The sequence below is a fragment of the Bubalus bubalis genome, chromosome 14 (genome assembly GCF_019923935.1).
Source record: "Bubalus bubalis isolate 160015118507 breed Murrah chromosome 14, NDDB_SH_1, whole genome shotgun sequence".
Lineage (NCBI taxonomy): Eukaryota > Metazoa > Chordata > Mammalia > Artiodactyla > Bovidae > Bubalus > Bubalus bubalis.
In genome coordinates, this window is record NC_059170.1 from 10,381,303 (window position 1) to 10,406,743 (window position 25,441).

Sequence of the window (25,441 nt, forward strand, 5' to 3'; positions counted from 1 at the left end):
GAGACAAGGTGAAGTTTGCAGCACTTTTAATACATAAAGCAACAGGCAAGAGGTTGGCTGGGTGACCAGCCTTCACTCCACAAAAAGCCCAAGTACAGATACACCCCAATAGGGAAGTCACGACTCAGGGCCGTAGAGACGAGCAGAAAACGCTGTTTCTCGGCCAAGGGAGTGAGGATTCCATTTTCTGGGGGTGAAAAGATAAGATGTTTCTAAAACAAGCACGGCAGTCTTAAAGTAAGGATGCAGACTAGCCCAAGCACCACGAGGCGGGCCCCAGGACAAGGCCAGCCTGTTCTGAGCTGGGCCCCCACGGTGGGCAGCCAGTGAGAGAACCACCCCTCCACTGGGCACCAGAGTCCACGCCAGTTCCCATCACAGTCTGTCCTCCTCGCCTTCTCATCCTCACCGCTTCCCCTGAACGCCTCCTCGGGTTATCTCCGAGATAAGCCAGTGACACCACAGGGTTCTCAGGGAGTCTGCATGTCCCTGCCCTGTTCCTTAGAGCTTCTGGGCTCAGCTCACCCTTCTCCCGCCCCCTCCCACCCACCTGGTCTCAGCGCAGGTTCACTCCTTGCATGTGCTCCGTGGCCTGGTGGGCCTGCAGCACTGCCAGAGCCTCTTCGACCTGTAGGGTACATGGCGGGGGTGGGGGTGAGGGTGGGGGTTAGTGCAGCAGCCCCAGCAGGGTCCTGAGACGGCCTCTCCTCCCCTGCCTCCAGCTCCTACCTCCCCAGCATTGCTGCAGAGCTGCCATCCGACTGCTCACCAGCTCCCATGACAGAAACCCCCCACGGCCACCTTCTACCCTAGCCAGACAACGGGAGGAATCCTTCCCCTAGGCTGGGTCAGAACACAGCTCCCTGTTACAGTCCTGCCAGCGGAGCTGCAGAGAATGGGAGGGGCTGAAGCCGCAGGCCCTTTACCAGGCTCTCCCCGACCCCCACCTCCAGCAGGTATTAGCAAGAAAACCCACCTCCTCTGTCCCAGCAGCAGACGCCTGGCTCCGTAACCCTCCTCCACCCTCAGGCCTCCCCGCTGCCCCCAGGCTCCAGCCCACCTTGGCGTTGAGGGACTCTGGGGACTCCAGCATGAGCAGCAGCTCCGAGTTGTCAATCTCCAGCAGCATGCCCGTGATCTTGCCGGCCAAGTGGGCGTGGACGTTGTAGACAAGGGGGAAGAGACGCTCACCTGTACAGAACAGCCTCTGAGGCTTAGGCACACACCTGGTGGAAAGCCGGGCATCCCTGGGGCAGGGGGCGGGAGGGGGGCGGTGTATATCGTGGAACTGAACAGAGAGGCATTTCAGGTTTCCACCCCAGGATGGCTCCTTCCAGATGTGTCACTGAACCTTAGGAGCCTCTTCCCGAAGTGTCAAGTGAGCACAGCAAGCCCCACCTTGGAGGCTGGTTTGAAGAATCGAATTTGACATTATACATTATACTGCATAGGTGCTCTGACACAGCCTTGATTGCAGTTTAAAGACCACTCTTGTTGGACTTCCCTTGCATTCCAGTGGTTAAGACTCTGTGCTTCCAATGCAGGGGGCGCAGGTTCGATCCCTGCTCAGGGCACTAAGATATCACATGCCTCATGGTATGGCAGGGAAAAAAACCAAACTACTCTTGTTCATTGAGCAAGAAGTCATTTGAAGGATCACATGGAATTCTAGACAGGATACAATAATGTGGAACTTGATTTTTTGGAGGGATGGTGGAGCCAAACACACAAGATGAATTCACCTTCCACCAGCGGGCACTTCCAGGGATGGGGCCTCGTGCTGGTGGCGATGCGTGGAGGGTGTAGCCAGGACAGGGCGCTAGGTGCCATTAGTGGGGGCGGGAGGGCTTCTCCCACAAGGAGAGTGAAGGAGTCTCCAGGGCACTGCCCACAGAGCCTTCCCCCTCCATGAAGCCCATTTACAGTTTTTCTTTGAGGGGTGGGTAGGAAAGTGACAGAAGCCCCAGTGAGCTGAGTAAACGATGGGGTGACGGCAATGGGGGCCTTCAGAGAAGAACCTGGAGGTCTTGGTGAAGAGAGAGCCCGGGGACCATGGTGAACTCGTTCGTTCATTCTTTTAATTAACCCTAACCCTTCAGCAGGGCCTGCCAGACACCGGGAAGGAGATGCGTGCACAGGAGTTCAGGTGTGGGGGACCCTGTTTATTTCCCCAGTGCATGTTTATATCCTGCCTCCCAGCAGTGGGCACAGGGTGACTGATGAAACGTGGTGACAGCCTCTTCCCATCAGGAGGGGTGTGAGGAACCACAGCACCCACCCTACAGGCATCTGCTGGCAGAAACCCAAGACCCTACCCTCCTGCTCCTCCTCCTACCCCCTCGAGCTCCCCCTACCCATCTCCCCACATCTGGGGTTTCTCCCAGCCTGAGTCAAAGTCACTGAACAGCGAGGCTGGAAGAAATCTCGGACTGCCTGGTCTGACCAGTGTTTGAAGATGAACAGGAGCCTAGGAAGTAAAGGCACTTTGGACAAGGTCACCCAGCAGGTGGGTCAGCTTGAGGTTGGGGACCTGGTATCCACATCTGACCTCCAGCTGGTGAGTCAGCTGGTGGCGCACCCCCCTCCTGCTCCAGGGTAGGGGAACCAGCCACTCACCGATCATCTGCTTCTGCTCGTGCAGCGGTGCTGCAGCCAGCATGGACGCGGTCAGGGGCTCCTGTCCGGGGATGTGCACGGCGGGCTCCTGGACCTGCACATGGCATGGGGACACATCTCTTAACCACACAGGTGGGCAAAGCTACCCCCGGTGGGTGAGCACAGGCCTCCAAGGAAGTCTCTGGAGGAGGGGGAGCAGGGGGCAAGATATGGACAACCAGGGGCGGGGGGCAGGCAGAATCCCTAACAAGGGCACAGTGGACTAAAAGACAAAGTGACATTCTAATACAGATGTGTTCCATGGTGCTAGGAACCAATGCATGTGGCCAAGTGAAGCTACATACTACTGACCACCTGGTGCCAGATAGGCACTTTTTAATCAGGTAGCTTTATGGCTGCGTCCCCAGCATGATTTCTGACCCTTTCTTGGTGGGCTTTCCCTGGTAAAGAATCTGACTGCAATGTGGGAGACCTGGGTTTGATCTGTGGGTCAGGAAGATCCCCAGGAGAAAAGAAGGGAAACCCACTCCAGTATTCTTGCCTGGAGAATTCCATGGACAGAGGACCTTGGGGAATATAGCCCATGTCACTGCAAAGAGTCAGACTCAACTTTCACTTTTCACATCTTGGTAACTTTAAAATAGTTTTGCTCTCTAAAGCCTACTTTTGTTCATTCTGCAGGAAATAGTTTGAAGTATATACACAGAAATTCTAGACAGGATATGAAAATGCTGACTTGGAGACTTTTTTAGGGGGCAGGGAGATAAACACACAGTCTTTTAATTACAGAAGATGTTTTCAGTTCTGTTCTGCAGACTGATCACATTCTCGCTGCTCACCACGTAAATACTAAGGAAACCCAAGTTAATTCTGGTAATAACCCAGGCAAAGCAGCTTGTGATGAACAAACAAAATGTGATCCTAGCCTTTTTTCCCTTTCTGTTAGTAAGGGTGGGATGCGGTAGGGAGGGCGGAATATCTCTTCTGATGGTACACATTAATAAATGAAACTTTACAAGCCAAGAAAAGAAAGAAAACCAGGGCCCAGAGACCAGCAATGCCTTAGAGAAGGTTCTGAGCCAAGCACCCCTGGAGCCCAAACTAAGAGGGCAGCTGGGCCAGCCTCACCCTGTCAGCGCGGTGTGCTGGCGTGGAGTATGTGTGTGTCAGGAGAGGCCTGCTAGGGGTAGAGCATCCCATCACAGTGGGTCCTGTGGTCTGGGTACCAATGTTGGCTGGAAGAAATAAGTAGGGATGATAAGGCCCAACAGCAACTCAAAAGCCTAACAGCTCAAAACCAGCATTCACACCAAAGTCCCTAAACGGCATAAAGGGTCAACACACAGATGTGCAAACATCTGCCAGGTGAAGGAACAGATGCTGGCCTTATAGCCAGCACCTATGCCCCTGTTCACAGCTGCTGAGGTACTTAAGATTCAGATCTGGTGCTGAGCCCCTGCAGGTATGACTGCATTCACTCACATAACACAGCAGGAATACTGTTTTCACCCGGCTTTTAGGGAAGAGGATACAAGGTACAGCAGCAAGCAAGGTCAGAGTGAGTCAGCCCCAGAACTAGGTCTGTAGGACCCCAAAGCCCATGCTGACTACCGCTGACGACTATGCATGGCCTCCAGTGCCAGCACTGCCCTCCAAGGGGGCCAGCGGCAGGCTCACCGTGGAGGCCGGTTCTGACTCCCCACCACCATCAACCCCAGCAACAAGTCCTTGCCCCGCCACCTGCCCTCCATTCGGTTCCTCTTGGCCCTGCCCACACTCACCCACTCGCTGGGTGTGGGGCACCAGGTGTGGCACGTGGGTGGAGACCTGCCTGGAGCTTCCAACGGGGGTCAAGGGGCGCCGAGACATGGCTGCTGGCCGGACCACCGAGGCCCCGGGTGGGTAAGCGGCTTGTGGCACAGGGAACATGGAGAAAGTTTAGTGGAGGGGGACAATCAGAGGGATGCACTGCACCCTGACAGTTCCAAGGTGAGGAAGGGGGTGGCAAGGTGAACATGAATGGCAGACAGAGGAGGGAGGGAATTCACCGGAGACCCAGACCTCCAGGGGAAGGGGATGGAAATCTGCAATTACAAAGCCAACCCAACTTCTGTCTACCCGGGACCCCAAGAGGCATAGGTATCAGGACCACACACCCTGGCCCCCCAAAGTCAGCTTCAGGTAAGGGTGAACTTTCCTCTGAAGAGAAGGACCATCCTCAAGAGTACTGCCCATGGAGTTTCGTTTTCTCAGCTTTGCAGGAACTCTCACCACCACCAGTCAAGAGAGCCTTTGGAGCTCACTGAAGGTAACAGCTCCTGTGTGCGTGTCTTCTACATGCACACAGCCCTGTCCTTGGTGTTTTACACGCATCTCACTCAGGCTCATGTTCACAAGAGGAAACCGAGGCTCAGAGGGGAGACATCACCCACCCAAATGACTAGGAAGCAGCAGAGCTAGGCTTGACCCCCAAGTCCACATCTTTAACACATGCTGCCCCCCCTCGGGGGTGGGGCACAAGGGGGGAGGGGCTGGGTCACTCACATGACGGTCTGGGTGGCTGAGCCGTCCACCTGGGGGCAGGCTGGATGGGTGGGCCAGAGCCATAGTACGGAGCCTGAGCTGGAGGCTGTGTAGGAGAGAAAGACCTAGAGTGAAGGGGGGTGGCAGCAGCGGGGGGCGCAGGGGGAGAGGTGAGCAACTGCATCCCTCAAGGACACCACTGCAGGAATGCCAGTCTGCCCTCCAGGGGACCGGTCAGCAAACACCCAGAAAGTTGGGGTGAAGGCTCCTGCTTCCCATCTCAGGAGGTCCGTTTGCCCTGGTGACACATCCCACTGTCCCTCATGCCAGCTTAAGTAACCACAAAGGGGAAGGAATGTTCCCATTCTCTGAGCCATTCATCTTCCTACCGACATCTTCCCACCCCTCCAGGTTACACAAGCTCCTTCCCCAAACAAGACCCCTCAGGACATCAGGAGAGATGTTAGCAGACAGCCCTCAAAAATGACCACCTCAGGTGGGAGAATCTGTAAATCCTGCCAGTTTGGGAACGTCACGGTGCCTACTGGCATAGTAGGGTAGAAGAAGGTACACGGTAAAGAAATCTAGGCTTGTCTGGCTTAATGCAATCTTTTCCCAACATATTGGGTTGGCCAAAAAGTTTGTTCAGGTTTTTCCATCACAGAGCACGGAAAAACCCTAATGAACTTTTTGGCCAACCCAGTATTTGAACACAGAGTATCTTTCTCTGCACAATATTCACAAATCCCTCCTAGATCAGGAAGCACTGTTGGACACACTATTACCCCTTTCAGAGATGGGGTGACCACGGCCACCTGCTGAGTGAGTTTCCAGCAGAAGCACCCTGGGAATCCCTCTCTGCCTGCAAAGCTTGGATCTGCCTGCTCTCCCTGGCCGTCCTGGAAGGGGGGTGGGCAGGCAGTCACCTGGGGCACAGCGGGCAGGAAGTAGCTGGCAGGCTGCTGGAAGGAGCCCAGGATGGGGCCGCCCAGGGCCCGCATGGTGGAGAGGCGCTGCATGTACTGGTTGGTCAGGATGGCCTTCCGCTCTTCCTTGCGCTGGGCCAGTGCCACGTACAGTGGCTTGGTGCCCACGATGCGCCCATTCATCTCTGTCACGGCCTTGGTCGCCTCTTCTGGAGAGGAAAAACACACAAAGCCAAACCCTTTGCTGTGGCCACCCTCTGTCATCACCTAAAAGCAAGACAAGACAAGGGCTGCTGGGGGTGAAGAAGGAAGACTCCTGGGGTCCAGCTCCCCTCCCTCCCCCGGGGAGGGGGCCGCCCTGGTGCAGAGGGCACCCAGAAGTTGCAACTGATAGAGGTCCTCTCACCCTTAAATTTACTGAGGCCCACCACATGCCAGATGCTTGACAGGCCTTCTCATTTGACAGGCAGAGCCACCTGAGCGGGGAGGCATGGCCACTCCCACTTTACAGGTGATGGAAGTGAGGCTCAGAATGACTTGTCCAAGACCAGCCCACCTGCTACCTGGGGGCTGATCCTCAGTTACTAGACCATTCCCCAGAGTTAGTGAGAATAGGTGCATTTCAGAGTTCATTTTGACCTCTAAATTTTCCTCCTAAAGATTTTCCTGGGACTTCCCTGGTGGTCCAGTGGGTAAAGAATCCACCACACAATGCAGGTGATGTGGGTTCAATCCCTGGTCAGGGAACTAAGATTCCCACATGCCTCAGAGGTACTAAGCCCATGAGCTGCAACCACAGAAGCCACAACTAGAGAGCCCACGCTCTGCAACTAAGACCCGAAACAGTCAAATAAATAAATAAATATTTTTTAAAAGATTTTCTTAAGTAGTGATGGAAAGCTGCTTTAAATTGTTACTATTTCTGCCTTCATCAGCAAGGCTATAATGAAGCGGTTCGATAGTTTGGGACAGGTTAAAATTTAGGGGCAGGGTTCCTCAGCCAGACTACAATCTTAAACCTTTTGGTGGGCGTCACTATGATGAAAAGTCTGTATTTCAACTACTCTCTGGGTTTCATTAAACTACCCATATAGTTCTTTAGTTAATTTGTGAATTATAGACAAAGTGAGATGCTCTTAAGAGCTGTAGTTTCTAGAGACTCCATTAAAGGGATTTGTATTGAACACAAAAATAATTTGAATTGTATTTTTGGTGCTTTATCATGTTGATTTTCTTTGCAATAGAAACAAAAACCTATTATGAAAAAAAAAAATAACTTGTCCACGGTCACACAGCCAGCGGGTCACACATTAGCCACAACTCAAACCCAACGCACAGTGCTGGAAAACCTCCACTGCCTTGGCAAGGCACGAGCCAAGGTCTTTGGAAATCTCAGGAAGAGGTTCTTAGTCTTTTTTTTCAAACTATTAAAGTAACCTTTCTGGGACTTCCCTGCTGGTTCACTGGCTAAGACTCTGTGCTCCCAATTCTAGGGGCCCAGGTTCAATCCCTAGTCAGGGAACTAGATCCTGAATGCCACAACTAAGACCTTGAGCAGTCAAATAAATACATATTTAAAAAGAAAAAAGAAGCCGCTTTTCCAACCTGGTTCATATCAGTCATAAAGGTGATATTTAAAAAAAAAAAATTTTTTTTCTATTGTGGAAGGACTTCAGATTTATAGAAAAGCTGCAAAAACAGTACAGACTTACATACATACCTTTCACTTAGCTTGACAAATGTACCATGTTAACATGGGAACAAAACTACAATATCAACTGACTGGGACAATACTATGAATTATTATCTACAATGCTATTAACTGAACCACAGATTTCATTCAGATTTCACTGGCCTTTCTAACATTTCTCTCTCCCAAGATTCAATCCATATTGCATTTACGATTCCTGATTTTTTTTTTTTTTTAGGGTTGAGACACTGGCCTGACTCCTTGAGGACTTGAGCTGAGAACACTGTAAATCTGCTCTATTAGAGCCCACACCCTAACATCAGTGACTTTCAACTGCACTTTGCTATCCATTCATACAAGGCCTTGACCTGAGTGTTCACAGATCCCCTCAGAAAGACCACTGGATAGAAATCTAGGGGTCTGTGAACTTCGATGGGGAAAAAAATGGCATATTTTCACATTAGCATTTCCTTCTATTCTGAATATAGGCAAAGAAAAAATAAAGTAGCATTAGCTGTGTAGACTTTGTCAAGAGGAATATTTTCCTATCACATTAATTATTGCTGACCTTGATCTTTTAGGCTCATTGCCAGTTCACTAGTCTTACAATTGTTTTTCTTTTGGCCATGCCACGTGGCTTGTGGGAATCTTGGCTCCCCGACCAGTGATTGAACCTGGGCTCTCAGCAGTGACAGCGCAGAGTCCTAAGCACTGGACAGCCAAGGAATTTCCCCAGATCTTAGTAGTTGTTTTTTTTTAGATCTTATAGCTTGAGGCATTACTAAAGGAGTACATACTGCTGTCACCTTAGTATTTTAACAAATATATTTCAATACAGCTGTTTTTTGTAATCCTATGAATTTTCTTTCATGCATTTAAAAATATCTTCAGAAGGGGCCCATAAGCTTTATCAGACAGCCAAATTTTCTTGGCACAAAAATAGTGTTTTAACAATAAGAACTCAGGTAGTTTTAAAAAGAGAGAAAATTATATGATGAATACTTATGCAGAGCTCTATCATCTCATTTTCTATCATCTCAAGCACTATTTTATAAAATAGAAAATAAATTATATAAGTCTATGTAAGATTATATAAAATTCCCATTTTATAACAAGATAATCACCCCAGTGTGCCTCATCCCTAAAGCAACCCAGATTTTAACAATTCCCTTCAATTCAAGAGTTCCTCAAGGAGGTCAGTGAGCCTCCTGAAGTTATATGCAAGATGTGTAAACAATGGGGTCATTATTTCACTACCTCTGGAGGGCAGGTGCTCCACCTGCAGGCCTTTTAGTTCTTAGGACACCTCTCAAAGTAGGTAGTATGACCCCCGTATTTTACAGATGAGTAAGTAAACCAAATGGCTTCCTCCAGGCTCTATAACTAGTTAATGCTAGGACTGGGGTTTAGACCTAGTTCTGATTAACTTTAAAATCCCAGCTTCCAGCCACAATACTATATAAAGTATGCATTTGCCATGAAAGAGGGACTAGAGCTTTATACAAATCAAATTTATCAGTTTACCGATTGTTCAATTGAATCAGAGTTACTGGTGTTCAATTCACATGTCCCATAGCTTTCTATCACTTTTTTTTTGAGAAAAGGTCCTTAACTCAAAAACTGTCAGAACGTTGTCCCCGAATACCAGGCTCCCTGAAGAACATTTAAAAAGGGTTCAACAGGCAAAAGAACTTCTAGACCACTTCCTAAAAACCCAACTATCACACTACATGTGCAGGTCCCAAGGCCCTCACCCACACTGATCTCTTTGGAAAGTTCTTCATTCCCACCTGCAGCTCCCTACCTCTTCACAGCCAAGGCAAATGCTGCTGCCACTGCCACTTCTTACAGGAAGTCCTCCTTCCTCTTCTGCTAAGCTACCACAACTCCGACTCCTATACTGACCTCACCCCCACCACATTGTATATCGACTTGAGTTAGTGATGCATCTGACTTGCCCACAAGACTATAAGCTACTCAAGAGCAAGGACTACATCTGACTTATTCCTGTGTGCTCCCCACAGGGCCTGGCAAAACAGCAGGTGCTCAAGTATGGAATGAATGATCACTGTGTCTTTCTTCTTAAAAATAATCTGGGGAGGGACTTCCCTGGTTATCTAGTGGTTAAGAATCCACCTTGCAATGCCAGGGACACAGGTTCGATTCTTGGTCAGGGATCTAAGATTCTACATTCCTCGGGGCAACGAAGCCCGCGAACTGCACAACTGAGCCTGCATGCCATAACTACAGAATCTGTGCACCACAAAGACCCACATGCCACAACTAAGACTTGAGACAGCCAAATAAATATTTTTTAAAATCTGGGGAGCTTTTAAAATTAAGATGCCCAGAGATCTACATTCAGGTTCTCTGACTTGGAGCTCTGCTTTAGAGCTCTCCAGGGGATTTTAATGAGAAGCCAGGGTTCAGAACCATCCAGGGAGCCCATCACCCTCATCTTACAGAAGAGGCTAGAAAGACACCTGCTCAAGGTCATAGAGCCAACATCACATCTCTGATGCTAAGAGAGCTGAGCACACAGGTGCTCAATAAATAATGAGCAAAGAATGATGTAGGCCAACTCTTTCATTTTCCGTATGGGTAAACTGAGGCCCAGAAAGAGGTTATATCACCACCAGCCAGGGCCAGACAACAGAAGTCAATGGAAATTCCGAGACATAAATTTCTGGTATCTGGCATACAGTAGGCACTCAATAAATGCTTGTTGAATGAACCTAGGTTACAGTGAACCCCAGTAAGTCCAGCTGTGTGAGTGGGACTATATTTCTACCCTCTTCCCCTCCAGTCCAGCTAAGATGCAGATAAACAAGCTTCAGTGGAGTCAGACCCAGTTCCCACTCCAGAAGGAGCAGCATGGCACCACCAACTCCCTGAAAGCCACAAGGCAGGGCGGGGGTGGGGTGTTCAAGGCCAGTGAAGATGGGAGGGAAGGCTACGGATCCCCTGTGGGTGCCCCGGGCCCTCACCTTGGCACTGGTGATCACTCCATAGGGAGAGAACTCTTTCCTCAGTTTCTCATCATCTATGGAGTCATCCAGGTTCTTCACATACAAGTTGACGCCCTAGAAGGAAAAGGATACCTGCTAGACACGCCTCTTCCCCTCCAAGTCCCAGAATGCCTTGGGATGGAAGGAGGGGCTTATAGGGCTCTACCCACCAAGCCTCCAGTTCCCAGCAGGCAGCGCCCCGGCACCCCACCCATCACTCAGCCAGCCCAGCACCTGGAAGCTGCAACCCCTTCCCCCTCACCCCATCCCCAAAGCCAAGTTTCTGGAAGTGGGACTGCTGGGGGAGGGAGCCACATTCCGGACGGCACACACACTGTCACATCGAAGCAGCTGCCCCAGGAAGCCTGACCCTCACCTGGTAACGGGTCAGCCGGTCCTGCTTCATCTGCTCGAACCTGCGCTTCAGCTCATTCTGCCGCTCCACCCGCTTCTGGGCCCGGCCCACGTAGAGCAGCCGCCCGCTCACCTCCCTCCCGTTCATGTTCACCACAGCCTGTGCAGAGAAGAGGCAGCCAGTTACCTCATTGGTAACCACTCTCATGAGCCCTTGGCCTTAACCTGGCCTCCAGTCCCATCTCCTGGGTCCAGGGGGCGCCACCTCGTTAACTGAGAGTAACTGGTACCAGGCAGGATCAAGGTCATTTAAAGTGAATCCATTTTTTTAAAAAAGCATGGGACAAAATTTCAGAGTAAACTGTAGATATTTTTTTAATTGCTTTGAGCTTTACTTTGAAAAGTGAAATTTTAATTTGCGACGTTTCCCATACTTAATATTTAGCTTCCAAGTGTAACTACACACTGATGATTTGAACAAAGCAACAAGCATAATTCTTTCAAAATGGTGTGATACCATCATCCACAGCCTTCATGTTGGGGTTTCACAGCAAAGAGAACCCTTTTTGCTAACTATGAAGGCTTTAGATTAGAAGCATTGACTTCTTAACCCTTGTTGATTTTTCTTCAGTTAACTGACCTAAGCCTGCCAGATCCCAAACTGTCAGTGGTTTTGATTCCATGAAATCCTACACCTTCTGTAAGAGGTACAATGTCTTTCTGCAACCCATTCATAATGAACTGAATCTGCATTAATTCATCTGCAAAAATCTGCAAAAGGCAGACCCATATGTGTATTGACTCAAAGATGTGGATTAGACACTGGTGTTAGGGAGGAGAAATGTTTGGAAGGAACTGAATTTTTAAGTGGTCAGTTCATTAGTAAATACTTTCACATGATGATGACTTGCTTCTCTACCTAAACATGCAGATGAAGGTAAATATATGTAAAAACACTGGGCCCCCAAGAACTGACTGTCTACATTAGTCTCAGGTCATTACCTAAGACCTTGGAGACTACGGTTCCCCCTGCCAGCTTCATCCATCTACTTCAACTTATCATTTTATAGTTGGGACAATCAAAGTCTACATAAAGGACGGGACTTGTTCAAGGGCACACAAAAACTTAGTTTTCAAAGGAGCCCTTTACTTAAGGACACAGCTTCATAGAAAGAATTCGTTCTAACTCCAATGATCTGTCTCCTTAGCTACAACCTACTGGATCCTGATAATTACAGTAGCGCATATGAAAAACCAGGCAGCGCCTGGCCCGTGGTTCATGCTCAGTGAGAAGCAGCTGCTCTCAAAATGGGCCCAGGATCCCACCATAGGCTGAGCTCTTCCATGACCAGTGAGCTAATGGGGCAGCAGCCATGGAACCAGCTTCACAGTGGGAGGCAAAATAGGACATTAACCCTTTGTTACTCATAGTGTGACCTTGAACCTTTCCCTAGGTCAGGATACATGTACCTAGTACCTACCAGCGATACTAGAGATTTAACAGTGACACAAGACCCAGTCCCTGCCCTCAGTTCTATCCAAGGAGAATCTGTGCTAAAGATGGAGACAGACAGGAGGGACACCTCATCAGAAGCATTGAGGACAGGAAGAGGTGGCTTCCTGAGGAGGGAAAAGTATAAGCTGAGACCTGTCAATAATCTACAGTTATACTGTCCAACATGGCAGTGACTTGTCACATGCAGCTCCTGAGTACTTGAAATATGGCGTCAGAACCGACATGTGCTAAAGGCACCAGATTTCAAAGAATTAGTACAAAAAAGGCAATGTAAAAATCTCAGTGTTTATCAATACAAATTTTGTGTCACAATCCATTGTATCACTGTTATATCGCATTGAAGTGATCATTTGAATAACAAAATCTATTATTAAAATTACAGGAGTGTCTTTATCCTTGCTAGCGTGGCTGTTGGACAGTTTTGAACTGCACACGTGGCCCATGTTATATTTCCAGTGGACAGCACTGATCTAAAGAATACGGGAGGCGAAGTTTTGAGAAAACTTTGCAAAGGCTTGGAAGCAAGGAATAACATGGCACTGCCCCTCCCTGGCCTCAATCCCACCATCAAGTCAAGAAGAGGGTAATGGCTGGGACTTCCCTGGTGGTCCAGTGGTTAAGACTCAGTGCTTCCACTGCAGGGAGTGAGGGTTAGATCCCTGATCAGGGAACTAAGATCCCACATGCCATGTGCAGGGCCAAAACAATGGCTGTCTCAAAGGCCCCTACTAGCTCCCGTGTAGTAAGATTCTGTGAAAAGCCAGCCAACCTCAGGGTATGGAAGCAACCAGAGGAGGTAGAAGGTATCTGCCTTCACCACAGGCATGAAGGGCCCTGGCTCCTGTGGACCCAATCTGGGGAGGGACTTTTTCCTCCATGGGCAGCTGGAGCCCTCTGCTCCTAATCTCCTTTGTTCCTAGGCCTGGCTCCATGCCTCCTCCATGAAACAGGGCCATGGGGATGCTCCTACCTTCTGGGCTTCCTCATGCTTCTCGAAGTTGACAAAGCCAAAGCCGCGGGAGTGGCCGCTGTCATCCCTCATCACCTTGACACTCAGCATCTTCCCTGGGAAGGGCAACTCGGCTCAAAGGGGTGTCAAGGAAGCCTTGAGATGTCCCCCACCCTCCCCCAAAGCCTTCTGGAAGCCTCAGGGGGCCCTCCCCACAGCCTGAGCTGGGAGTAGAAGTGATCCTCAACTCCCTTGGGAAACGCGCCCACCAAACTGGGAGAAGAGGTCCTGCAGGCGCTGCTCGTCCACGTCCACGTGGAGGTTCTTCACGTAGATGTTGGTGAACTCCATGGCCCGAGCGCCCAGCTCCACCTCCCGCTCCCGTCGGGACTTGAAGTGGCCAACGAAGCTGTGGACACACCAACAGGGTAGGCAGCTGCCTACGGCTGCCATCAACCACCCCCATTCCTGCTCCAGCCCGCCCAGCAGGCCTGGGTCACTTGAATCAATTGCTGCCGGCCTTAGGGCCTCTGTACTCCTCATCTGGGGACTGGGCAGGACAATACTCCAAGACCCAACCACCTCCAACAGCCAAGACTCTATGTCCCAGAGTAAGGTTCAGATGACTTTCCTCTTGTGACAAATGCACTGGATCTCCTATTGCACATGAGGCAGCTGAGTGCCCAAGACACAAGAGCACGAAGTTGGGAGTCACACAGAAAAGGGCTTGAGTCCTCACTTGGTAGTTGCCAAGCTGTGTGACCCCCGGCAACTTACTAACCTGTCTGAGCCTCAATGGTCATTCCAATAAACTGGGGATCAAACTCACATCACAGGGATTTGCTTATTCATTTAACATGTATTGGGTGCACTGGTTGTGAGAGAACCAGATGCAATTTATCCCAGTGTCGCTGGGGCAGGTGGCAGGGTGGGGGTGGGGGGCCCTGAAATAATTTAAATGTAATATGAAGTTTAAAAATTGTCATTTCCAAGTCCACATAAACATAAAATCTAAGAAACTATCCTAGATTAAGGAAAACAAATAAAGGATAAGAAAACTTGAGGTACCTATAAGATATTTAGCACAGGATAGTTACAGCTGGCAACAAAAATTGAAGGAAACGGAGTAACAGGAAAACAGGCAAACTGAACCTGACAAAAATAGAAACACGCTTCTGGAGATTCAGGAAAAGCCCACCAAATTCAGGTTTACTGATAGAGAAAACTCTGGACAAAATGACCCTGGGCATTTCCCAGCTCAAAGTCTCCTCCACTGCTCAGCCTCAGGCTTAGGGCTGGGCCATCTGATGAGCAGAACCAGAATTAGGGGGGAATTCCCTTGTGGTCAAGTGGCTAAGACAGCACACTCCCAATGCAAGGGGCTGGGTTTGATCCCTGGTCAGGGAACTAGATCCCATATGCTGCAACTAAGACTCGGTGCAGCCAAAAAAAAAAACAAAAAACCAGAACTAAGTGAGAATTACCAGAGCAGATTCTTTCCAGCACCTGTGACTCAATTTTCCATCTGTAAAGTGGGAAAGACGCCAAACTTACAGGTATGAAAGTGGCAGGCTAAGCGTATGCCAACCTTCCTTCCTGTCTCCAAATCCCAGGAAACAAAAGGTTTAATAAAGTTCACAGCCATACTGAGAAGGCTGGAAAACAGACACAGATCACTGAGTCCATGGATGACTTGGCCATTAGCTGGAATCTCCAAAGCATCCCCTCATTTACTATTCAGAATCACCCTCCAACACATGTCAGCAGCCCCACGTTTTACTTGAGGAAAGCGAGTCCCCGGGAGATTGAGCAGCTCACGTGAGGTCCCACCGCCGGTAAGACCGCAGCTGCTCCGTGTCCAGTGTCCGTAAGCTGGGAGCAGTAGGACTGGTCCCAGGCTGGTGGTTCTGTGATTCCGCTCCTTTAGCCCTGACCCCGTGCCCCCCACCTCCTCACTCACACTTTGCGGTCATTCAGCAGCATTCCGTTCATGGTGCTGATGGCATTCTGCGCAGCCTCATGGGTCTCAAAATGCACAAAGCCGAAGCCGCGGGAGCCATGCTCATCACACACCACCTGCACCACAGGGAAACAGGACACAGAGCATCCAGCAGGAGGTTCCAGTAGAAAAGGATGACAATCGTGATAAATAACAGCCCTATTTTACAGATGGGAAATGAAAGCTCAGAGAGGTCAATGTGTTTGCTTAAGATCACACAGTAAAGAGGGACAGAATCCTCAGCTTGAACACAGGTCTTGTCTATACCACAGACCAGCTTTCAATGATCTTCCTAACTCGATGGATAAAAGGATTAGATTCAAGTCACTTGCCCTCCCTTGCTGCATCGTGAAACAACCCAAGTGTCCATCAAGAGGAGACTGGCGTCCCAAATGCTGCTTGTGTGAAATTAACTTCTTTCATCCCTGCTATAACACTATGAGGTAGAAGTTATTAATCTCTATTACAGATAAATGAAATGAAACAGAGGCTTCATAACTTGCTCCAGATTGTACAGCTAGTGAATACCAAAACTGAGACTTGAACCACCTCACTTCACTGTCTCTGGCATATAGTAAAATAATAATGATACACTGTTCCTAATATTTATACATTTAATTTGTACATTTTATTAATGCTGATCTGTTTTAAATAAATTATTTATTGGCAGACCAAAAAAAAAAAAAAAGAGAGACAGAAGAGAGAAGACTGGTTAAGTAAATAACACATCTTGGTCTGCTGTATGCATAGCTGAAGAGATTTCATGGCTGGCAGAGTTACCTGTAAGGTATATTGTTACCTGCAGGAAAAAAAACGAGTCCACTTGGATTCAAGTGGGCATCTACACATTTGAGAACATTTTTTTTTTGGCATTTTTTATAACATTTAAGTTTCTGCTAACACAAGAAATACATATGTAGTGGAAACCATCTGAACAGTGAGAGAGACAAAGAGATAGAGAAAGAATGGAAAAGTGACAGAGAGAGGGGAAAGATAAAAGAAGGAAGGAAAGAAAGTAGGGAAAGTGTGGGATGGCTATATTTTTATTTTTATATAATTTTTAAAGGTTACTTTCCATTTACAGTGATTACAAAATATTGGTTATATTCTGTGTGTTATACAATACACCCCTGAGCAAGCCTACACCCAATACTTCGTACCTCCCACTCCCCCACCTCTATTCTGTCCCTCCTCCTCTCCCCACTGGCAAGCACTAGTTTGTTCTCTATATCTGTGAGGCTGCTTCTTTTTTTTAATTATATTCACTCATCTGTTGTATTTTTTAGATTCCACATATAAATGATATCATACAGTATTTTTTTCCTGACTCATTTCACTTGGAATAATGCCTTCCATATCTATCCACATTCCTGCAAAGTGGCAAAATTTCATTCTTTTTATGGCTTAGTAGTATTCCATTGCATAGATAAACCACATCATCTTTATCCATTCATCTGTTGCTGGACACTTAGGTTGCTTCCATACTTTGGCAAAGAAATTTTTAAACAGACACACAAAACTGTTAAGAATTACTATTTTGGGGAACTAGAGTTGAAAGTGATGGAATCTTTTTTCTTTCTTTCCACATTGTTTACACTAGCAATTAATGGGACTTCCCTGGTGGTCCAGTGGCTAAGACTCCATGCTCCCAGTGCACGGGGCCTGGGTTCGATCCCTGGTCAAGGAACTAGATCCCATCCATATGCCACAACTAAGAGTTCATATGCTTCAACAAAAATTGCAGCCAAATAAATATTTTCAAAAAACATTTACCAATTAGTTATTTCAACAGCAGACTTGTTTCAAATTTTGAAAAGATCCACAAACATCCTACTCCCATTCTGTAAGGTTCCCCTCTCAAGTTAGGAGAGACCTCGAGAACAGGAAAGATCTTGGGTTCATAGAGTCCCCCTTCCTCTGGCTGAATTTGCACTAAGACCCTTAGTGACTGTGTCATGGGGTCCCCGGGTCCCCTCACTGAGGGGACTGCCCCCACTCAGCGAAGTGACACTTTTCTACCTCGACCACCATCCCGGTTTCCCAACCCAGTTTCTTTCTGGGCTGACCTGTGTGACACTTTTTCTAAAATGTAACTGTGACCATGTCTCTCTGGGAATAACCCCCAGCAGCTCCTACAATCCACAGAACTACACCAACCTGACAACTGAGGCTTTCCAATTGGCGCTGCACAAGTCCTGCTTCCAAATCCATAACCAACACACACCCCTCCAAGCCCCAAGTAGGGCCCCTCCACGTTCAACTCAAGCCCAGCTCTGCCATTCAGATTTAATCACACTGACTGAGCCCCACTCTGAGCCAAACACCTGCTAAGGGCATCCCATACTGATATATTTGTCATAAGAACCCTCCCAGACAATTCTTATCCTCTGAGTCTCAAATGCCTGATTGGAGAAAATGGGAATAAATGACTTCTCCAAGGTCAGCCAGCCAGCAGAAATAATTATTTGATTCTTGTAGATGCTTAATGGGCTTCCCCATTGGCTCAGTGGTAAAGAGCCTGCCTGCAATGCAGAAGAGCCCAGTTCAATCCCTGGGTTGGGAAGATCTCCTGGAGGAAGGCATGGCAACCCACTCCAGTATTCTTGCCTGGGAAATCCTATGGAAAGAGGAGCCTGGTGGGCTACAGTCCATGGGGTTGCAAAGAGTCGGATACAAAAGAGCAAGTAACACTTTGACATATGCTTAATGGGAAGTCCACTACTCTTTCAAGGGCTACCCGTGTTGTGAAAATTACCTGAGTTAACACTGGGTGGCCAAAAATTTCATTCAAGGGGATCTGTAAGATGTTATGGAAACACACAAATGAAACTTTTGGCCAACCAATACATTCACCACCACCCTAACGAGTTAGATTTTGTCATTGTCCCCTTTTAGAGGAAACTGAGGTATGGAGAGCTTAAACAACCAGCCCAAGGCCATACTGCCGGAAAGTGGAAGAGGCAGGATTTGAACCCAGGACTCTTGGTCCCAAAGTCCAAGGTCTAACCAACTATGTTACATTGCCTCTCTGCTTGGTAGGCTTGGCTGACGTCTGCACTTGGGGATCCTGGCTCCAGATCGGGGGAGTCCCACCATGCCTCACAAACCTTTCCTCAGCCATTCAGGGCACTGTCCTTCCTGGGCCTTTGTCTCCCTGGATCCCAATGCATCTCCCTCAGAGCTCAATTTCCTGCTGTTGCTAAAAGTCTCACCATTTCCTCCCAACAGCCTGAGAGCATGCAAGACAGAGTTCTAACACAGAGGGTGCCATCACTCCCAACCTCTCTCCTGCCCTCGCCATCTCCCCAGAAGGCTGGATATGCCAAGGTCTTGGGTAGGGTAACTGACCAGCCATCCTCATAAAATATGAAGGCAAACACTCAGGGTAATGGACCACATTGAATGCTTTGTACCTAACCAGGCCCCTAACAGGGCTTTGTTAGGCCTACAAAGACTTGCCCAAGTCACACAGAGCTTTCGTTCCAATCCTCAGTGACCCAAAGGGAGCCTCAAACCCTCAATGATGGGGACAGGCATACTCATCCCTGTTAAGTTAGCTTCAACTAAGCTGGCAAACCCACTGCTTCAGATCCTGGCTTAGCCACTTACTTCCCACCCCCGTAACATATAACTGGGAATAAGTGATCCCAATTCTGAGCCTCTCTGCCCTCCACGGTAACTCAGAGATCCTCCTATTTACATCTTAAGAGGCCACTGTAGGAAATTCAATGAGGACGTATATGCAGAAGATCTGCACACAGAAAATACTGGGAAAATCTGCTATTCTTATTGTAGGAACTTAGCACACAGTTAAGACTTCCCCTTCCACTGATCCTCAGAGATAGGAAACAGCTCTTTCCATCATGGAGCACCTTTAGCAGCTAATGCACCTCCTCCAGTCTGTGTGCCCCTCTGAGTCACGAGAATACCCCTCACTCACAGAGAGGGGGTAAGTCCTCACTTGAGAACTTCAGGACTGTGCCTGTCACACAGTAGGAGTCAAGGAAGAGTTCTAACACACGGGGGCGCCATCACTCCCCCTTCCCCCGGCCACCTTCCCAGAAGGCTGGACATACCAAAGGCTGCAAGGTAACTGACCAACCATCCTCATAAAATCAGAGGGCAAAAACACCCAGGGTTAGGCCTGTCAGGACAGACTAGCCAGCTGTATGGCCCCCTGACCCTCAACTATAAGTCAGAGAAATGCCCCCATTCCTTTCCAAATGATAATACAGCCATTAGCTCAACAAATATTTATTGAGCACCTACTATGTTTCCATATCTCATTTAGGGACTGGGAGACAGTGGTGAACAAGATCCCTATTCTTAGGAAATTTTCATTCCATCATAAGAGAAATGCTACTAACATGATGTCCACTGCCATCATGGCCCTGATTAAGGGCCTTCGTGCATCTACCTGTTCTGTCCTATGATGTCTCCTGCCCTCTCATTCTGAATTTGGGTTGTTCTCATGACTTACTCTGGCCAGTAGAATGCAATGAAATGACAGTGCTAGTTCTGAGTCTAGGTCTCAAGAGGCCTGGCGAGCTTCTGCTCTCCATCTGCTGAGACCCTACTACTGCCATGAGAACAGCCTGAGCGAGCCTGCTGGAGGATGAAAGCCCACAGGAAGGAAAGCCAGGACAGTCCAACTGACAACCACTCACTCCCCAGAAGCAGAGCCACCCAGCTCTCAGTGGGCATATGAAGGATCCAGCTAAGAGCAGAAGAACTGCCCAGCTGAACTCAGCCCAAACCACTAATGGCAGAATTATGAGCAAAATAAATGGTTGCTATTGACACCTGCTATATTGAGGTGGTTATTCGGCAATAGTTAGCCAATCCATAGGTGACCACTTAATAGTTCTGTGAAGATAAAACTGAGAACGACTATCATTCAGGTGCTAGCTGAACCTGGAACTTTACTGATAAGACCTTGTAAAGTGTAAAGTGAGGTGCTGCTTGCTAATCCTCTACCATCATTCAGGTGTCTAACCCAGAACCACCCGCCCCCCTGCTGCAACAGGCACACCCACCTTACAAGACAGGATGTTCCCAAAGGTGGAGAAGGTGTCGTACAAGGCCTTGTTATCAATGGAGTCCTCCAGGTTCTTGATGAAGATGTTGCCCACACCTGACTTACGAAGTCCTGGGTCTCGGTGGGACCACATGATGCGGATGGGCTGGCCTTTGATCACCTCAAAGTTCATGGTGTCCAGTGCCCGCTCCGCTGGACAGGAGGAGAGAAAGGAGCTAATTAAGGGCATTTTCTTTCCCTGAGACCTCAACAACTTAATTGGGAGCTGAGCCGATCAATAAATGAGCCACTGGCTGGGTCTCACTCGAGATAAGAGCTTGAAGGCTCAAGAAGAATAAATAGAATTCATGTGTGTGGCTTCCAGGTAGGCTCTCCTTCAACTCTTTTATCATAGTGAAATAAGCATGAGTTTCTACCCCCATTTTATAAAAAGACAAACTGAGGCTCAGAAGGGGAAATGATCAAAAGGGTCCCTATGACAAGGGTGGCAGGAGTTTGAGGAAAGTAAAGCTCAGAGGTGCTGGGCAGCAGAGTTGAGATTTGATCCCAAAGAGGATGGCTTTTGGGAAAGTAAATATCACATCTCTGAGTCCATTTCTACACTTGGAAAGAAGTGGTGATGATTATACTACTCAAGGACTTCCCTGGTGGCTCAGTGGGTACAGAATCCACCTGCAATACAGGGGACTCAGGTTCAATCCCTGGGTTGGAAAGATGCCCTGGAGAAGAGCATGGCAACTCACTCCAGTATTCTTGCCTGGAGAACTCCATGGACCAAGGAGCCTGGTGGGCTACAGCCCACAGGGTCATAAAGAATCGGACACAACTGATTGACTAACACACTTTCTACATCTAACAAAGGGAGAGAATATCACCCACCTCCAACTTGTCAGACAGACTGAAAATTAAATAAGGTGTGGGACTCCCTGGTGGTCAAGTGACTAAGACTCCGTGCTCCCAAATGCAGGGGGCCTGGATTCCACCCCTGGTCAGGGAACTAGATCCCACATGCTGCAATTAAGAGTTTGCATGCTGCAACTAAGAGATCCCGCATGTTGCAATAAAGACCAGGTGCAGCCAAATAAATAAACAATTTTTTTTCCAGTGTTAAAAATTAAATAACCTATGCAAAGAGCCTTGTGCCTAGCTCAAATAGGTATTTGGTAAACAGTAGTATGTCTAAGCACAACAGCATATGCCCATCGTCCTGCCAGGTGGCATGCTGTCCCCAGCTACAGGGACACTTCAGGTTTCAGAGGCATGGAGGGGAACTGAGGAATACTCAGTGGGCAAGTTTGGAGAAGTCTGGGTTTTCCATCTAGTCCTGCCATAAACAGCCAGGAGTAAACTCCTTCTCCTGTCTGGAGCTCAATTTCCCATTCTATTAAATCAGGTTGTACAGGACTTGGCGGAAGACGGCAAGAGGCAGTGGCTGGGTGAAGCAGAGCAGAGGGGAAATCGCCCTCGAATCCAACTCAGTCACCTGCTGGGAAACCAGCCAAATCTCCCCAGCAAACTCCCAGAGGCAGGAACCTCCCCAGCCTCCCAGGAGCCTCAGAGTAAAGGCGCCCCCTTGTGGACTTGGCTGGGGCAGGCCTCTTCTGGTTACGTCTCCAGAGTCTCACACCTGCTGTAGTTACCTTACACCTGCTATAGTTACCAGGATTTTTCGTAGGTTAGCACTTACCGAGGGCTTACAATGTACCACATGACACTGGAACTACTTCCTAGACACAATCCCCCCCTCCATCTCCTCGGGAACAGGCCTTAGTTCCATTTTACAGAAAAAGAGGAGCCAAGTGTGACGACTTGCTCGAGCTCACACTCTCATGGCAGAGCTCCAACAAAACCCAGCGCTCTTAATTTTTCTCCTCTCGGCTCTGAACAGAAGTCAAGACATATCCAGCTGGCAAGCTCTGATCGATCCTATCAGTTCTGAGAAATGGGCTGTGGACTCCAGAGGGGAGGCAGCTTTTTGGGGTTCCCCAAAGTTTAGGCGCCTGATGCAGACAGACCTCGAGATCTGCTGTCAGGAAAGGCCGCAGACCGAGGCCGAGCACTCCTGGCTGCCCCACGCACCATCACCTGTGCCTTCCGGGGCATCTTCCTTACCGGCTGGTGTGCATTGCTTTCCTCCCAATCACTCTACAAGGCAGGTGCCACCCCCATTTTGCAGACAGGTAACTGAACCTCAGAATGACTCATTTGCTCAAGGTCGCACCGTTGCTGGCCTTGCAATCCCAGGTCTGGCTGACCCCAAAGCCCTTGGCTGTTTTCACTCAGCAGCATCACCTCTCTTCTGGAAGACGGAGCACCAGTGAAACAGAGTCAGTTCAGTTCAGTTGCTCAGTCGTGTCCGACTCTTTGCGACCCCATGAATCGCAGCACGCCAGGCCTCCCTGTCCATCACCAACTCCCGGAGTTCACCCAGACTCACGTCCATCGAGTCAGTGATGCCATCCAGCCATCTCATCCTCTGTCGTCCCCTTCTCCTCTTGCCCCCAATCCCTCCCAGCATCAGAGTCTTTTCCAATGAGTCAACTCTTCGCATGAGGTGGCCAAAGTACTGGAGTTTCAGCTTTAGCATCATTCCTTCCAAAGAAATCCCAGGGCTGATCTCCGGGCACACTAATTGCTAGTTCCTGTCTCAGGGCCCTTCTCCTGCAACTCTGGATCTTAGTTTTCCTGGCTGCAAAATGGAAGGTGCGGGAGTAGCCAGAGATAAAAGCGCGCTGATGGCTGGGATACAATCTGTCTGTCCGTCACCAACCCCCACCCCCCCCACCCGCGGCCCCACAGCTCCCTCGGGGGCTCACCGTCCGCGGGCTGCTGGAAGTTGATGTAGGCGTAACCCAGCGAGCGGCGCGTGGCCACGTCGCGGCACACGCGGATGGACAGGATGGGGCCAGCGGGCGAGAACTTCTCGTAGAGCATGGCCTCGGTCACGTCCGGGTGCAGATCGCCCACGTAGAGCGAGGCGAGCGGGTAGCCCGGGCCGCTGGCGTTCATGTTGGGCGCGCGGCCCCGCGCTCGGCGCCCGCGTGCACTCACCCGGGTGGGACGCGGCAGCGGGGGCGCGCGGGGCGGCGGCGCTCTTCCCACCCACGTCCGCCCCCGGCCTTGACCGCCCCCGCCGTCCCGAGCCAATCGCCAGCGCGCTCGAGTCCCGCCCCCGCAGCTGGGATTTCCTCCCCCCTCAGCCTTCTAGAAGCCCCAGGTGGGGGGCATCTCGGCCACCGCGACGGGAAGCGGGGAGAGCCCTCACCTGGCCCCGGGTAGGGCTCCGGGCCGGCGCCACCGGCGCGGAGAGGGCGGCACTCTACGGCAAGACACCTGGGTTTTGATCCCCATCACGTCTTTGTCCTTCTTCACCCGTTTCCTCTCTCTGAAATTTAGAGGATTCCCTCTACACAAGGATGAAAGGCGACCGCGTGCTCTGTGCGTTTTACACACAAACGGGATAATTCCCCGCAGGATGCCGTTTCAAAATGTGGACCTATCCTCCTGAAAGGAGGCTTTCTCCCATCAAGACAGCCTGGGTTTAGTCCCAGCCATCTGGAACCCTCTTGGTGATTTGCTTTTGCGCCCGCACCCCACGGCACAGGATGGGGATCTTGGTTCAAACTCATGCCGGGTGCACTGGAGCACAGGGGCTTCTTAACCACTGGAAGGCCAGGGAACCCGCCCCGCCCCCCGCCCCCCACAACCCGGCTTGGTGATTTGGGACTGAAGGCTCCATGTGAGAATTCCGAACACTCTTAAGGTCCTTCTTGACCGGAGTTGTTCTGCCAAGAGCCTTTCGTGGGACATTCCCTGATCATCTCTCAGCGAAACCAACCCACCAGTGCTCCAACCCCGAAGGTTCACCAAATCCAGCCTCTATGGAAACTGTAAGGACCTAACAGAACCAGGTCATGGTGGTGGTCCCAAACTAAACACCAAGACCCTTCTGTCAGCCTTCGTTTGCAGTCCCAATCTGTGGTGTGGAATCCTTTTTGAAAATATTGGTCCAACCTACCTTGAAATGATACTTCCCCTGAGCCTCTCCTGTTTCCTGCTTCAGTAAAACAGGTGGGTTCCCACTGACCTTTGGTTAGGTGTGACAAGTGGAACAGCCTGAGAACCAGGGGCAGGAGTGCGTCTTGGCTGCCCCACCTACACTACCAAGCATCAACCAGTTCTAACTTGGGCTTAAATTATCTTCCTGTCTTGACCCCCTCCTCTATCCTTGTGGGAATGTGGATGTTTTCATCTTTTTGGCTGCATGCCCAGGGCTTGCAGGATGTTAGTTTCCTAATCAGGAAACAGACCTAGGTGCAGTGAGTGAAAACGCCCAGTCCTAACCACTGGACTGCCAGGGAATTCCCAATGTGCATGTTCTGAGACTGGGGCAAACCCATGAGGAAATTCAATGCTGCAGGCTCTCTTAGATAATGTTAGGGCAGATAACAGAGCCTGTACAACCTTGGAGGTGACTAGGACTTCTGCTACCATCTCGTTTGGTTACATCTCAGGGTTTTAAAACAAGTTAAGTGGTGGTGGTGTATGAGTAGGATGCCAAGTAATACTAATCCGTATCACCAAATCATTGAAGCCACAGATGAGGATCTAACACCTTGATGGTTTGTTGTGGAAGGTGGACAGGCTCTGTGTTCATTCAAGGCAATTTCTTCCCAACACAACTTCTGGCTCGAAAGGATGAAATGAAGCTGCTGCCTCCTTTTAAAGAGTGAAAAGTGAGAGTCGCTCACTCGTGTCCAACTCTTTGCAACCCCATGGACTATACAGTCTGTGGAATTCTCAGGCCACAATACTGGAGTGG

The 25,441-nt window shown here is 49.5% G+C and overlaps 1 protein-coding gene across 4 annotated transcripts; it reads right to left on the reverse strand.

Moving 5' to 3' along the window:
• Positions 1-9: 9 nt before the first annotated feature.
• PABPC1L (poly(A) binding protein cytoplasmic 1 like) lies at positions 10-24,283 on the reverse strand. Of its 4 annotated transcripts, none has more exons than XM_025263413.3 (15): positions 23,436-24,275; positions 20,618-20,811; positions 15,543-15,658; positions 13,852-13,991; positions 13,604-13,698; positions 11,140-11,277; positions 10,743-10,838; positions 6,066-6,332; positions 5,161-5,245; positions 4,398-4,526; positions 3,745-3,851; positions 2,617-2,710; positions 1,061-1,247; positions 551-628; positions 10-187 (listed from the first exon to the last, which is right to left on the reverse strand). In XM_025263413.3, the coding sequence occupies exons 1-14, from the start codon at positions 23,626-23,628 to the stop codon at positions 568-570; spliced, it is 1,902 nt and encodes a 633-aa protein (XP_025119198.2). In that variant the 5' UTR covers positions 23,629-24,275; the 3' UTR covers positions 10-187; positions 551-567. The 4 variants fall into 4 exon arrangements, with proteins under 4 accessions (XP_025119198.2, XP_025119200.2, XP_044783542.1 ...); XM_025263415.3 differs by having other exon boundaries at positions 1,061-1,191; positions 23,436-23,753; XM_044927607.2 differs by lacking the exon at positions 4,398-4,526 and having other exon boundaries at positions 23,436-24,283.
• Positions 24,284-25,441: the final 1,158 nt, after the last annotated feature.